General features: G+C 39.1%; 1 protein-coding gene across 1 annotated transcript; it reads left to right on the top strand.

Moving 5' to 3' along the window:
- Window positions 1-4,982: 4,982 nt before the first annotated feature.
- BLOC1S5 (biogenesis of lysosomal organelles complex 1 subunit 5) lies at window positions 4,983-15,430 on the top strand. The gene is made up of 5 exons (XM_030943744.1): window positions 4,983-5,809; window positions 7,034-7,116; window positions 9,221-9,350; window positions 11,041-11,099; window positions 13,342-15,430. Exons 1-5 carry the CDS (start codon window positions 5,695-5,697, stop codon window positions 13,519-13,521), a joined length of 567 nt encoding a protein of 188 aa, XP_030799604.1. The 5' UTR covers window positions 4,983-5,694; the 3' UTR covers window positions 13,522-15,430.
- Window positions 15,431-16,757: the final 1,327 nt, after the last annotated feature.

Here is a 16,757-nt window from a genome sequence, read left to right on the forward strand (position 1 = left end):
AAGATCTGACCATTCAAATGGAACCAAAGTGAAAGCTTTTGAGCAGCAAAACTGAAGAAATTATTTATGATAGCTTAAATGTAAAATGCTTTCTGTCCTGTTCCTGGTCATGAGTGTTTTACCTTTCAGGCTGGTATCCCAGCGTTTCACACAGAAAATGAGTTATAAGGTATCGCTTCTGGTTCACACTTGAAAGAATTCAATCCAGCCACTTCTGTTACCTTTCTTTCCCCCACTCACAGTAAGTACTTGCTGTGAATAGGTTTGCACCTATTGAATTTCCCAAGATTCTTTTTGCCTGCAAGAGGTGATACTTTCACATATTTTTAATCTTTTCTGTCTTGTATTCCTTCTCTATTGTCTATCCAACTCTCTTCAAAACATTTGTAAACTAAAGTAGATCTCTCAGGAATTTCATCTACCGGCTGAATTTTCAGAAGCACGTAGGCCTTGAAATGGGGAGCTGATTTTTAAGGTGAGGTGCACCTTAGACTTCCCAATAGGTGTTACAGCTTTGGAGTATCTTGATAAAATAATTCTATAACTTCACTTTGTTTTACTCTCACACACATACACACACATTAATTTCAATTATAGCTTATGGAAGATTAATCTGGACCCTTCAGTGTGGGTGTGGATCCTGGGTTACTCGCAGGGAGCTGAGACTCTTTAAGTAAGGTTTAATGTAGATGTACTTTGCAATCCAAATAAGACATTCATTTATATTCATTATTTTATATGAAAATGTGTCTTAGAAGTGGTTTTGTCTGTGAAATATACCCAAGTAACATTACAGATGAAAGAGCAGTAGAACTTGGCTATTGTTTATTTTCTGCTTCATTAAAAAAACAATAGATGATCAAAAGACAGATGTTGATTTGGAAGAGGACAAAGTACTTTAAAAGCTATTAGCTGAGAGAGGTGAAAATAAAGGAATAGATAGAACTATAAAATCATTATTAAGAAATCCAGTGTAAGCTTTTCTATTCAGAAGTCTGGTCCGTATTCTTTCTGATCTGCTAGCATCTTGTTTGCATCTCTGCAGGTGATTTATGGTTTGTCTGCTACATGAATGTTGAAGCTGGGAATAGATTTTTCAAGTAGATTTGCTTGGTATGGCCACAAATTGATTTTACAATTGTATGCATATACAGAACCTAGTATGTAATTTTTTCTACCTTCTTTGATTTTTTTTTTTTTTGGCTAGAAAGAGGGATCAGTAGGCCTATTTGATTTTTTTCCCCTTTTGGTTTTTAATCTTATCACCTCTTTTAATCTTTGGTGTGTTTCACAGTCTTTAACTTCAAAGTGTAATTGCAATGATGCAGCTGCTTAATGGATTGCTACATTTAATATTTTCCCCCTAAGAGCAGTATTTCTTCTTTGCATCTATAATTGGATCATGCTACTGCTGTCCCTGATGGAAATGCCAGGTTTCATATTCACCATACACCTGAGCACATGCTTACTCACTTGGTAATCTTAATTTTTTTTTTCTATTTATTTATCAAAATTGACTTTGATTACACACATTTTCTTTGTGCTGGAATTTTATTGCAAAGGAAATAAAAGGAGAAATGCCACTGTGCACCTCTTGCTTTGCCGAGTTTTCAGATTCAGACTGGGCCTTTGTATCCCACCGCTGCATGTCTTGAATGCGAGATGTATCGTACCTCAGAGCCCAGCTCCAGGGCAACATAAAGATATCACAGATTTGGAAAGGGGGATCGATTTTGTAGCAAGCATAACTTGTTGCTGCTCTGTGCCCATTCCTGCAGGTGTGGCCTTTATTTTCCATGCTGATAGTGACTACAGCCAGCGTGGCTGCCACAGAACACGGCGCATCCCATCTCTCACTCTGCAGGCAGGCGGGAGGTGATTAATTTTTCATTGTTGCTGCATTTGAAGGATTCCCCTTTCCCCTCTCACACTACCTTGGCCCCTTTAGGAAGATTTTCATCCATTAAACTTTCCTTTCTCTGTTGGAAGAACTAAATCTCTTTCAGCATTTTCAGGCTGGTGATCTAATTTGACAGCTTGTAGGTGATGTCTATTCCTCTTCAAAGAGGCAGGTAGCCCCGGGCTAGCCAGCTGCATTGTGGATTCTGCAGATTTGGCTTGCTGTTCCTGCTGGGTGTCATCTGTCTTCTCAGTCTTGCGCTGGATAATTTTTGTCCTCCCCAGCATCATCTGCCTGAGCAGTTTCTGCCTGGCAGGCCTGTCTGTCCAGGTTGAGCATCAAACGCAGTGGCCGCCCAGCTAATGTGACAAGGCACTGCTCCAAAGAGCACAGCCTGGGGCCTGCTTTGGCCAGCATCGGCATTGCAGCCCGCAAACTTCCAGCCATCACCATCGTGGTCTTGCTCTCCCATCACGGGTGCAGCCCATGGACTTATTCTGCTGGCACAAAGTATGTCCCCCGCCTCGCCCTCTTAAGGGCCATCGCTCCGATTCCTCCCATCTGGGCAGATGTCTGCCTCAACAGGTTTGGGTTTTCCTGCCTGTTGCCGGCATTTGACTCGGACACCGCCACTTGGATGAAATAATCCTTTCATGGATTATCATCGCCAGACAGCCTGTGGGGGAAATGACAGGACTCGGCACGTTCAGCTGAAGATTCTGCAATTCAGAGTGCTGCTAATGCTAATGGGAAGTGGCAGGGTGATCCCTAAAAGAGAAAGCGGGTTCCATTGCATGGCAAAAATGACAGAGGTTGTTTAGCCTATCTTCCAAAAAAATACATGATGACTACATATGTTGATTTTCATGCTGCAAGCCATAGCTATTTCCATATTTTTGTGATTTGATCACTACTTTCTACAAACTGACAGGTTAGGGGCTCCACAAGTATTGTCTTTTTATAGCCATCACCTCTTTAAGTCCTCCTTAATTTCTTTAAAATATGTTTTGAAAATAAGCTTGACTGGACAATGAGAGTAAACAGGGGAACAAAAAACAAAACCAGGCATAAATACAACAAATAGCATATTCTTAAAAAAAAAGAAAAGAAAAAAATGAGCAAAAAACAACATTATTCAAACAAAGGAGTAATGGTTTCAGAACAGTAGTCCTAGTAAACCAATGGAACTATCTGTCACAGGATTTGCCCTTGTTGCAGTCCCATAATTCTGAACCTGACATTAGTCATGATGTAAAACCTCTTTCCTAGAAATGCAGTAGTTACAAAGCCGCTTAACTACAGGATTTCCTTTTTGACAAATAAAAAGCTGGATCATAGGGCTTAGAGGGGCAAATAACTTGTCTGAGAGGCTATGAAAGGAAAGCTGGAAAGGGTAAAATTAAGATTTGAACATTTCTAGCCCAAATTAGTAGTGATGATTAAGCCAGCTGGAATATCCTGCAGATATTATTAATATATGAGCATGACTGTAATTTACTGGTGATTATCAAATACTTAAATGTTTGTGATCAAGTAGAAAAACATAAATACTAATTTACAGGTTGCAATAGCTGTACTTTCAGGAAATAGATAATGTAGAAGGGAACTATTTTTAAAGTAATTATTATATCTACTAATTGCCTAATTAATGTATTACTTACAGACTATGTAACAGTGAGGGAGTGAAAAACTATTTTACATTATATAATTATGCTAAATTTAATAATAATGTTAGTTGAAGTATTGAACACATCCCAACGTAAAACCATTTTATTGATTAGACAGATTCCAGCTATATTTGGCCTGATTTTGGGGGAGATTGTTTCAACAAAACCAATTAACTCATTTTTAATCCTGAGTTTAGAAGATTATAGACATTGTCAAAATAACCCCATATAGTAATTTCCATGAGCAGTTTTCAAGCCTTTATTATGTGGCACAGGATTAAATAATAGAATCGGTTTTGGTGTCAGTTCAAATAGCTTTTAAAAAGTCCCCCTTTTCCTGAGCCACACAATTGCTCCCATCTATAAAAGCTATGCAGAGTAGAACATGGGCAGAACTAATTTCTAACAAAGAATACATACTACTCCTGTTTTCTGCTAATAAACTAGTAATTGTTCCAGCTAAACTGGCACCTTTCTGGTATTCCAGGTAGGAAGGAAGCCTTCAGGACACTGAAGGCTGCAGTAGCTGTAGCAGAATTTGTGGTCCAGTTTATTCTTTATTGACCATACAGTGACACTGAGAAGTGTGGTATGTATTGCAGATTAAAAAAAGAAAAAGTGTAAAAGAAGAAACAAACTTAGATGCAATGGCCTAAATAGAATCAACCTGTTCTAGAAATTATTGAGTTGCAGGAAGAAAAAATAGACAAACAGAAGTTAATATACTGTAATTTATAAGTGGCCAAGAGGGAGGGGAAGTATACTGAAAATATCCTAATGCTCTCATAGAATCACAGGATAGGTCAGGTTGGAAGGGACCACAGTGGCTCATCTGGTGCAACCTCCTTGCTCAAGCAGGGTCATCCCAGAGCACTTGGTACAGGATTGCATCCAGAAGGTACTTAAGTATCTCCAGGGAGGGAGACTCCACAGCCTCTCTGGACAATCTCTTCCAGTGCTCAGTCACCCGCACAGTAAAGAACTTCTTCCTCATATTCAGGTGGAATTTCCTGTGCATCAGTTTCTGCCCATTGTCTCTTGTTCTATTGCTTGGAAATCGGCACCAAGAAGAGCCTGGCTCCATCCTCTTGTTACCCTCCCTTCAGATGCTGATAGACATTGAAAAGGTTCCCTCTCAGATGTTTCTTTTCAGGGCTGAACAAGCCCAGTTCCCTCAGCCTTTCATTGTAAGAAATGTTCCAGTCCCCTAATCAGTTTTGTAGCTCTCCACTGGAGAGCTCCAAGTTTTTCTCATACTGAGAGCCTCTCTTGTACTCTGAAAATATTTTAAAAGAAATGTACTGGGATTTTACGTCATTTCTTGCTTTTTCTAATAGCTGTAAAAAGAGACTGCTGCTCTTTTTTATTTCTTTATTTGTTTTTGTTTATTTGTAGCCTGTGTGTCCAGCAGTTGCTATTCACGTCTGCTGCACCTAGAAGCAAACTGGGTTAATGTATGTCTCTTACTATAATTACTGAATCAGAGAATCAATCAGATTGCAAAAAAACTCTGAGATCATCGAATCCTACCTATGACTAAACACCACCATGCCAAGCAGACCAAGTGCCTCGTCCAATCTTTCCTTAAACACCTCCAGGAATGGTGACTCCACCACCTCCCCGGCAACCTATTGCAGTGTCTAGTCTAATCACCCTTTCTGTGGGGAAATTCCTCCTGATGTCCAACCCGAACATCCCCAGACACACCTTAAGCCGTGTCCTCCTGTCCTGTCACTGATTACCCGGGAGAAGCGACCGACCCCACCTGGCTATATCCTCCTTTCAGGCGTTTGTGGAGAGCAGTAAGGTCTCTCTGAGCCTCCTCTGCCTCACGCTGAACACCCGCAGCTCCCTGAAGCCCTCCTCAGGCCATGCCCTCCAGCCCCTCTCCGGACCCGTGCGGGGCTCTCCCTCCCCACAGGAGCCTCCCGCAGCTTCGGGAGCGCTCGGGGCTCCTTGGGGGCGGTTCCGCCGCCGCGGCCGGCGCGCCGCGATGAGCTCACGGCGCGGCAGCGGGCCCGGCGGAAGCGCTGCGGGAAGGGACGGAGGCCGGGCCAGGGCCAGGGCCAGGGCCAGGGCCAGGGCCGGGGTGGCCCGGGCTGCGCTGCCCGGGGGCCACCGAGCGCCATGAGCGGGGCCGGCCCCGCGTCCCCCGGCCGCGGCAGCGCGGCGGCCCCGCCGCCCGCCGACAGGAGACGGGACTCTCCGGCCGCCGGCTCCCCGATCCAGCCCATCATAAAGGGTAAGGAGGGAGCGGTGCGGGCCCGCGGAGGTGCCGAGCCCGCCGTGTAACCCCGCGGCAGCGGCGGAGAGAGGGCCCAGGGGCCCCGGGAGCGGCCGCAGTGCGCCGGGACCTGCTAGGAGCATCCAGCTCTCTCCGGGATTCCAGCGCCCTCCAGCCCTCCGAGGTGCGGCGGCGGTGCTGGGGTTTAAAGCTGGACACCTGGCAGGCTTAGCTGGCTCTTGTCTCTCCGAACTGGAAACCTGGGTGTCTCTGTGGCTTTTTTTCGGGGAGCCGAGTCGGCCACCGAGGCGCTTGCCATGGGCATGGAGTTTCCTGGGAAGTTCTTTCTTTAGGTCTTGTTCACCCAGGTATTGTCGTGGTTAGTCCGCGCTCAGAACCGCTTGGACTGGGTAGTGGCTCAGCCCATGCATTATTGACTGCAGTCATAACTTTCCCAAATCCCTAAATAATCGTTCTGCATCGTTTTGAACGTGCTGGGATTCAGGGTGTTGAACAAACACAGGTGGATACAGTAGCGCCACAGGACAGGCCCATCAGATGGGGCAGGAGGACGCGTCCTTTAGATGTCTAAGATGTCTTCCTGTCTTAAAGTTTTTTTGGGACTACATTGTATATTTATTGAAACAGTATTTGCTATGCTCTCACAGTGCTTTTGAATTTAGCAGGCTTTTTCTTTGTGACAGGCGAACCTGTTTCTCCACATATATTTAAATAGTAAATACTCTTTTCCAAGACTCAATTTCAAGTCTGGCCCTAGAATACAAGAAAATGCTGACAGTTTTCCTTTGTATTGAGGAAGGAGACTGCAGAAGACTCCCACACTTACTCCGTGGATCTCTGTTAAGCTGCAGTGTTTAGCTCTGGTCTTTTACCAGTGCTAAGAATCAGATGTGGAAGCTGTACTGAGGAGTAAGAGGATTGAGACAAAGGGTGCTGAGCTGCAGAGGAGAGCGTTCACCTTCACAGAAAGGTGTCTTTGGCATCTGGAATAGTGGAAAGGTGTCTTTGGAATCTGGTTTGTTGTGTTTTATCTAAGCTGGTGGTTTGCTGGATACATAGGTTACCCTGAAAATTCTGTTCTTTTGGTGTTCTTTTGGTTTTGTATGTACTTGGTGAGCAATAGTCCTTCCTTACACTGAGGTATAATGTGCTGCCTGCGTTGTTTCACCTGGTGTGACAGTGAGAGAAAAACTAAAATTCTGTCTTTCATTAAACTTCTAGATGTTGGGGAAGTTTATTCAAGGCTGCTGGATCACCGACCAGTAATTCAGGGAGAAATACGTTACTTTGTTAAAGAATTTGAAGTAAGTATTTGTATCTTATTGGATGCTGGCAGGGTCTGAAACTTTGAACAGCTTTAGCATCTTTTTAGATATCATAGTAGGTACATAACTTTGTTCAAAAGGGCTTGACATGGATTTTTTTTTTCCAAAAATGACACACCTGTAGTATATGTCTGCATCTTTAGCAAACAAGGCAGTAATTTAGGTCTTTTTCTTTTAAAACTTTTGAAAAGAAGATGTGTTTTTTTGGTTTATTTTTTTTTCCTGCGCAAGACTGGCAAGAATATTGATGTTGGAGAATAATGTAGTCCTAACATCTTAGAGAAATCCAGTTGGTTCAAGGAAAGTATTGTTGGCTAGTGTGGGTTTACATCTCTTTGAGAAGCTACTTAAAGCCTCAGCTGGATTCAGCTAGCACAGTTTTTTGTTTGCTTGTTTTTATTTTCATTACACAAGAGGAACTTATACTACTGGAAGAGAAGAGGAACACTTTTTGCAAAGTAATAAAATTATTAAAATTTGAATAACTGTTATTTCATTGGCTGCAAATAAGGCTAAAGTACTGAATGTGTATAAGTGTTTATGTACACCTTTGCCTGGAAAGTATAATTTGTTTTCCACAAGATGGCAGCAAAAGTTTAAAAAATTTGGATCCTCTGCCAGCAAAAGGCTGTTTCTGTATAGTTTTTCTTTCTTACAGAATGTGGAATTTAAAAATGTAACTGAAAATGCAGCTACACCTCAAAATCCCAGTATGCAGACCTGATTTGAATGACATTAAAATGTCTTTCTCCCTCACCCCCCACAACCTGGATTGTAGCTTATATTTCAAGCAGGTCTGTTTTGTCTGTGCTGGTTTAGCAAAATGTGGATATGAAATAAACTCTCATCAGATCTGTATCATATGGGCTTGAGAGTCATAAGTTATTTTTTTCTCTGCTTTCCCTAACTAAGCTATAGGATACAGTAAGTAGTTTTAAATGTCATTCCATAGGAAAGAAAATATTAGACTCGTGGACAAAATTAGAACATGTGTCTTTAGGTTGATAATTAATGTATTTGTCTTGTTTCACCTGAAGTCTTGTTCTGTTTCTTAGACAAATTTAATATACTCTTAGATCTTTTTTTGAAATTTAGTTACTGGTTTATACTTTTATGGGGGGGAAATAGCAAAGCAGAGGATTATTTAAGTTTTTGCAATTCAGAATTTCTTTTAAGTGGGGTTAGGACCACTGGCACCCAAAAATTCCACTTGTGTCTAACTTTGAAATAAGTGCTTATTTTTTCAATGATTAGCAGCTAGTGTGCAAGGAATGGAGATTTGCATTCAGGAAATCTAGAGCCTCTTTAATTAAGGAGTTTTGCTTGCTTGTGCTCTCTTCCTGAAATTTTAAGACAGGTGTGGTGATCCCTGTCCCACTTCATGTGATAGAGTATTTTTTATTTATGTAGAGTTTTAATATAAAGTAAAATGCTGGTGAAATTCAGAGTGGGAATAGTGCTGTGGCTTCAGAAAAATAGATTAGTTTTTAAATTTAGACAATAAAGCAAGATCTAGCTGTACTTGTAATTAATAATGATGAGTAGCAATCTAGAAGAGCTGCCTCTTTAGTCACCTGTGTTATATTATTTTTTAGTCAACTTCATTCCTTTACTTCAGTTAAAACAATTTTACTTGCTTTGTCTTCACCTCCTACCATACTAAATATGGAAGGTCAGACATCAAGCAAGCAGAATCACTACTATGTTATTTCTCAGTAACCAACCAAGTTATAAAAATGAAATGCTTTCAAGCTCTGTTGCTCTCTGTTGTTTTAGAGATGCTGTAAATTATCTATACAAAACAGGACATTTTCCCCACAGTGTGTAAATAGTTAATACTGTCTTTTCTCACAAGGGCCAGAGGACTCATTCAGAGGATTTTTGTATTTTAATGTGAAGAATGGAACATTGCTCTCTTTTTTTGGCAATTTTATCTATGTTGTTAAATAAGTAGAGTAACTCTTCCGTAGACAATGGTCTAGTCTTTGAGATAAAGCTATTGGTTTATCAACTGAGAAATCATGTCTAATTTGTGAAATGGAATTCCTTGCTAGTTACTCACTTTCTTTCATTTTTGTGACAGGAAAAACGTGGCCTCCGAGAGCTGCGAGTACTTGAAAACCTCAAAAATACGATCTTTGAAGCAAATGAACGTGTTCTTCCAAAGTGTGAGCAGGCAATGCAAGACAATTTAAGTGAAACCTTCAAGAGATGTAAGCAGGTTGTTTCTTATTGCTCTTGATGCATCATTTTGAGGAGTAATTTAAGTAGTTTGGATTCAAAATATGATCTGTTAAAAAATTACCACTCTTGTGTAATTTTCTATTCTTTATTTGCTTTGTTCTCACTTTTGTGCAGCTTTGAAAAGGAAACAACAGGGATGTTTTTTGATATGTAGTAGTCCAGCCAATCAGCTCTTGTTAAGGTTACTTTAGAGTTTTTTGTTGATTTAAGTAGAAGCTATTTCAGCTCATTCTTTTCCTATTCACTTGGAAACAGTGTTCCACATTGACTAGAGCCGTGGACAAAATTTCAGTTTCCTGGTTTGTTGCAACCATGCTGTGTGTGAACTTCAAGTTTCTGAATTTTCCCACAGGAGTGCATAATAGTGTCTCCCTTAAAACTTTCTGCTGTATAGCTATGAAATTTATTATTATTATTATTCAGTCACAAATTGGGAAGTAATAGTAATTGCATGCTAATTTTAGTTTCATCCTTACTAATATATTTCTTTACTGCTCAGATTTTAGAAGAATGTTTGAAATTTGTACTCATTTTTAAATGTGCTTTTTTTCCCTTACTCATCTAGCAGGATGGCTTCTTCAAAAGGGATTCTAAGAGAGTGTGGGTACACAGCTTTAGCTGCCGAATTTATGCAGTTGAAACATGCCACTGTGGGTTTTGTTACAATTTGTGTGGCATGATGTATAAGCATTTAATTTCCTATAACTTATTTATATGGCATCTGGCATATGCAGAATAGCATATGGTTGGTTAATGATGGTGCTTTCCACACCAAAAGGATTGAAGGAAAGCATTGAAACTTAAAATTTAGTCATGCAAACAAAGCATCCTAATACCATCTAACTGGCATGAACCTTTGATGCTGCTCCCTGACTTTCTCATGGCCAGCTGTGTAGCACATCTTCAGTAATGGAGTCTCAGAATGGTTGTAGTTGCCAGGGAACCTCTGGAGCAGCAGAAGCCTAGAGTATGTATATATATTGTGTATATATATAAATATATATATAGTGTATATAGTATATATATATATTGTGTGTATATATAAATAACAGGGCTGCATCCAGTTGCTGCTTGGGAAATTAGTGTATTTAATTCTGTGTTAAATAAGTTTGGGGGAAGTGAATAGGAATGCAGTTCCTATTTCCATTGACAAGTTTTCCCAGGGTTAGTCTCTGGGAAAGAAGAGATGGACTCATAAAGATGTTAAAGAGCATAAAGATGTATATGTGGAGTCTATACACAGCTGATGGGGAAAAAATTTTAAAAAAAACCTCAACTAACTCAAGAGTTAGAATTTGATCGCCTGTTTCTACTTGCTGACTTGAGAGTGGTTTTGATGTCTTCTGAGGTGCTGAGTAGTGCACTCCAGCTCATCAGCAACACTAAGAGTGTGGGCACAAGAGGACCTCACTGCCTTCCTGCTTTTGGCTTCTAGAACACACAAAGGTTGAGCTCTGCAATAAGCCTGCTTACTTTTATAAGTGTTCAAGTTGTAACTGTGAAGCATTTTTTGCAAGTACAGGTGACTCTTGGCAGAGTTACGTGACACAGTGGAATATAATCTTCACTTTGCAACAGCTTTGCATCTTCTAAATCCCTTTCAGGCAAGTTTCTTTGATTTCCAACAGCAGACTGATCTACTGCATTTTCTTGTTTCAGTGCAAGCTGCCAATGCTATGATCCATAGACTCCAAGAAAGGGAGTGTGAAGTGAGAAAGGTAAAGGATAGATGGATGGATTTTTATTTTGTGACCTAAAAGTTTTGTGCTTCACAGGAAGTTTGTCCGCCTTCAGTATAACAAAACTTAAAAACGTATTTTTCTCTACCTTATATACTGGCAGCAAAACGTCTCTTGGGGTGATTTCTGCACTTATAAAATGCTCACTGTAAAGTTAATGATCTAGCTAACTCTTTCTACAATCTCTTGATATATGGAAACTAATTTTTTATTTCCTTTGCTTTATTTTTCCTCCTAGCTCAGACTATAACATTTGTCACATACAGGGAAAGCTTAAATATAAAAAAAGCTTATTTTCTGTGGAACAAAAAACATCTACTAACTTACCAGAATGGAAATGTAAATCTTTCCTAGTTAGCTGAGAACATTGACCATATTATATATATTGCTTGTTGAAAAGGAAGTGTTTTTTTCACTTGTGGATGGGTTATTTAATGAAGAGGTATATTATAGGAACATGCGAATCATTGGAACATTTTCAGTTGGCTACACTTTGCTTATTTGAAATACATGTGCTCTGAATCTAAAACCTGGAAAATTATACATTAAATTAGTTTCATGTATTCCCAATCCTACTTCTTTATTGTATTCCTGTGTTATCTCTTTACTTGCAAAATGCTGTTGATTATAATTTAGTTCAGGAAAAACCAAAGACATTTCCATGGCTATCAAGCAAAACAGGCTGTGCATTCATGGATGTAAGCTGATAGTCATGTTTTTCTTTCCTTTTTTGCAACTGATGAAGATGGGCAGTGCAGTTGCAATTGAACGCTGGTACTGGGCAAACAGCACACGTCTGAGCACTGACAGAGTTTGCTTGTGTCTGACACTAGAGTAGATACTCATAGAGAGTAGGAAATTCTTACAGTTCTGCTACTGTTTGTTTGAAGTAAAACTTTAATAAGAAATTTATAACTTAGAAAATGAACAGTCAGTAAGAATGGTGACTGTTCTTTTTAAAAGTATTAGCTGGATGTTTCCACTCTTTTTTTTTCTTTCAATATGTAGTGGAAGAGTAGTTATAGGTATCCAGGATTCGTAGCATTTCTTAAAGTTTGCATAGTACAACTTTCTGGCTTGAAACTTTACAAATGGGAGTAGTAATGTGTAGGTAACTTTTTAGAAAATATAGGTAAAAGTTGTCATTGTAATGCAGCCACTTGAGAAGGAATACCTTTTCCTTGCTTTTCTGAAATTATGTGTTCTGAAGAAATAATGAGATTTTGGCAGAAAGTAGGGTTAGGTTTGGGTAGGTGATGTATAAATGTGTCAAAAAGTTTCAAATGTTTCAAAAGTTCAATGTTTCAAAACCTGTTGAATACAAAGTAATGTACCTGTCAAACTGTTAGTGTGCAGTTGTGTATCTTGTCAGGAGATGTTACTGTATTGACGGCAAACAAAATATATCTTGACATAATGTTGTTAAAGTGTATCAAAAGCTGCACTGAAAAAAGTCTCGTATTTAGCCCCTGCTGTGTGATCTTGAAGAACAGCAGAGATATAAAAATACATAAATGGGTTTAAGAATACATAAATGGGTTCCCAGCGCCTTTAGTTGACAAAAATGCCACACATAAGAAACAGTTATTGCTGATACACTGAAAAGGAGAGAGGCTGAAAAAAGGATTTATCCCCTGTTTTGCTGGGACATGGAGCAAATGGAAGAACAACTGCCTAGGTTTATTTTGGCTTCTGCGCTTGTAATATAAGGGGGCCAGACCGTCAATACAGCTCCCAAGCAATCCACAGAATTACATGGTGTTTTGTCATGTGCTTTGGATGTGTCTGTGATCTCTTTTTCTAGATATCTAGACTTTTTTTACAGGATAAGATAATGAATGGAATTAAACTTAGCAGAAGCCAAGCAGTAGGAAAATATGAGGGGAAAAATAACTTATTTATAAAGGAAGACATTAATCACAGTGAGAGCTAGCTGGCTAAAGCAGAAACACTAGCTGCCAGTTTCAAAACATTTAGTATCTCTGTTGTCATATTTTATAGAAATAGCATCATTGCTAATACAATCACATTAATAGTATTGCAGACATTTTACCACTTGTTTTGGATTGCCTGTACAAAAATAAATGTTTTCTTTTTAGTTTCTCCTTTCCATATGTTTTCATGTTAGTTTCCAGATAGTTTAACATTGTGTAGCTCTCATTAACCACCCTGTTTTACTATGGAAATGATGGTTAAAAGCTTCCTATTTTCCTCCCGTCAGCTCCAGGCAGACAAGATGATGGCTCGTGAGGAGAAGTGCATTGCTCACTGGGAGGAGTTCATGAGAGAACAGCAGAACAAACGTGCAGAGGTGGATGAAGAGCACAGAAAGGCGATGGAGCGCCTCAAAGAGCAGTATTCTGAGATGGAGAAGGAACTGGCCAAATATGCTTCTTTTTAAGACCTTTTTCAATAATGCTGGATTTGTGCCATGCTCAGTTGCTTCTGACTTAAATTGAGGTTCTTTTGGAAAGCTGAAACTGATAGAAAAAAGGAGGATTTCCTCTACAGGCTTGGTACGGCAAGAAAAGGTTTGCATACTTTCAACTTAAGTGCCTATCTATGCTTTTTTGGTTCAGGGCAGATGGAATGCCAGTATTTCTTTGTTTGTTGGAAGCTGGAGCTGAAAATTGTGTGACTACATCAAGCTCAGGGAGTTGCAAACTGGAGTTCTCTCCCATCGGCAGAGTATCGTATCATTTGGGAAAACAGAGACTAATGTAGTATCAACTATCCTGGTGTGCAGCCACAGCCCTTTCCCAAAAAGTAGGTTAATAGATTCCAGCCATAGTTAGCTGAGAAGTCACTGGGAAAACTCTATATTCTGCTTGTAGATTTCAAGAAAATAAACTTGTCTTATGGAGTATTTTACTTTGAAGATTAACCAGTGAAAGATCTCAACAGCGTTTTAAATCCAATTGTAATTTAAACTTTTGGGTTGAGTGTTCAGTATTATGAAGGAGAGTTGCAATTTGAATGGTTTTTGTTAACAAAAAAATTGTAAGGTAAGCTTGGTCAACAATTCCTTCTTTTTTCTCCCTGTAAATGTCTCAGGCATCTCTTTTATTGTTCTAAGCAAAGCCAAAACAAGCTAAAAAAGTGATCATGAGAAGCATATCAGTCTTTGTATTAGCTTTGTAGCTAGTACAGTTTTACCTTAAATATTTGGCATGCTGTTGGTTTACTTAGGATAAGCTTGTCAGAACTTTATGAAGCAATTGAGGGAAGATTTTTGTTTCTTTATCAGCATAGCAAATGAGCAGATTAGTGGTTAAATGCCTGTAGTACTGATCTTCTTTCTTACCAACTTTTACAGCATGTGTGAAATACTCTCCTGCACTTCTTTCCTTTATCCCAAACTTGCAGTTACCAGCAGTGTAACTGAAGAAGTTAACTCAACCAGTTCATTAACCAAGGAAAATGAGACGTAGTACCTTAATGAAATTTGCTGCAAGCTAACCGTTAGTGCAGGAAATATCTTTCCATAATTTAGCTGGTGTCCAATGTAGAATGGAAACAGGTAAAAATAAACAGAATTTACACTTTACCTGTATTGCAGCAGTAATATACCAACAAGGGTTGCTTGTGTAGGTTTATGGCTTGGTTTCAAGGCTCCATTCCTGGCAGCATGTTGATAGTGTGATTAAAGTTAGTAGAGGAGATGGAATAAGTATTTGAGATTTCTTTCAATAACACTGAATTCCTGCCAAGCTGCTCTGCCTGCTACCGTGGGCCCAACAGCTTCATCAATCATCATTGTGTATCAGGACTGAAAAGAGGATTTGCCAACACTGGGGCACACTGGAATGTTGTTAATTCTCTGTTCTGAATGGAAAAAACATAGATGTCTCAAAAGGATCCCACACATGAAAAATAGGAAAGCCTCTTTTTTGAACAACTCCTATCTGAATAGAGAGCGACTTGTGTAATATTTCTCAGCTTGTGTACCCATGATGAATGTTGTAACTAAGCTCAGACTTTTCATTTAAAAAGAAAAAATTAGTCCTTGCCTGTCTTTAGAGTTGGGTGTGGAATAGTTTTGTTTGGAGCAGACTGGAAGTGGCTTCTCTTACCAGATTATTTGATGTATATATGCTCAAAGCCCAAATATCTTTGTAACAAAATGCATATAATTGCAAACTGAATTAATTTTTATTTTTGCACTGATAATTTTTATTAAGATTTAGATATCTAATTAACTGTGCACTGGAGCTGTAGGTTTTAGTATTTCATAAATTTGATGGTTCATAAACAATGATGCAAGTGCTACATTTGGATATTCACTGGAAAATAAAGTGGTATTTCCAAAACCTGAGATATGTGCTCCTGATGTTTTTGAAAGCTTAGTAAGTACTAACACTGAAAATATGTTGTTCTTTCAGAATGTTTTATGCTGAAGAAGCTTTTATGCTGGAGATCATTTGAAAACACGCTTCTTGAAAATCTGTCTGTCTCTTGGTTAATGTTATTCATTGTGGGGACTAAATGAAAAATACCTGTTCTGAAGTAATTTCATTTAGTAACTTTCACCTTTTTTTTGCATGATACGCTGTAGGTGCTTGGAAAACCTTAATCATCTTTGAAGCAGCTTGTCCACATTTGTAGGAAAACCTTTTTTTCTGTTCAAATGCTTAAAAAAATCTCAACCAATACCTGATGTGTCCAATACTATCTCAGTATGTCTGACTGATAAAGATTTCTGTCTTCAGAATTTTTTTATCTAAGTGGGACTGTGGTCTGTCTGAACACAATAGTTCTCCACAGTGCAACTTTCTTTGCAAAATTCCAGATTTTGTTATTCACAATCTCGTCTATTTGGGAGATAGAAAAATCAATGGTTTAATAGTTAGTTTTATGCCATTGGTGCATGAAGGAAGTGTTTCACCTTATACTTGCAATTTTACCTGACTGAATTCCACAGCTTTAAAAATCTTGACGATTTATTTAATTCCTCTTAAACCTGATCGAAGTTTGCATTGGATTTCAATGAAGGAGTTGAAAAAGGTCCTCAATATTAACTTAACTTCCAGTATGAGAGGTGAGTTTTGCAATCCTTTTCATACCAGACTATGTGTATAACTTTTTGTTTAACTATTAGTGCTGCTTATTTTGCTGAAATGTTCTTTGGAACTGAAAGTGAGGTGGGGTGTCATGTAACCACTGGAAAATTTTCTTAGTCTTTCTGTTCTAATGCACACATAGCAAGAAGCTGGTGTCTTCCTTGGAACTGCTGTATAAAATCTGCCCCTGCTTAGGAGCAATAACAAATTGAGGAAATGAAGAGGTATTTAAGGGTTTGGGGGTTTTTCAAACTGCCTTATGTTAACAACAAACCTAAGTACTGTTCTTCTTGAAGTGTTTTATGTCTAAGGCCTACCACATTGTTTTATCCCTAGGAATGAGGGAGGGTGCTGATTCATATGTTCCTCCTCTGCTTCTTTCCATGGTGACACTAGGTAATGCATTTTAAACAAAAGGTAGATCGTTACAACTGGAACATCACATCTTCTCTGATAATTTATGGCTTGTTAGACCTTTCCTCAAAAATTGTGGTGGTTTTTTTTCAGAAGCCAAACTATACAGCAGATACAGGCATAATCAGGCAGTAAATCGAATCAGTTCACTGCCAAGTTGAAA

This window comes from Camarhynchus parvulus, chromosome 2 (assembly GCF_901933205.1).
Source record: "Camarhynchus parvulus chromosome 2, STF_HiC, whole genome shotgun sequence".
NCBI classification, from domain to species: Eukaryota; Metazoa; Chordata; class Aves; order Passeriformes; family Thraupidae; genus Camarhynchus; species Camarhynchus parvulus.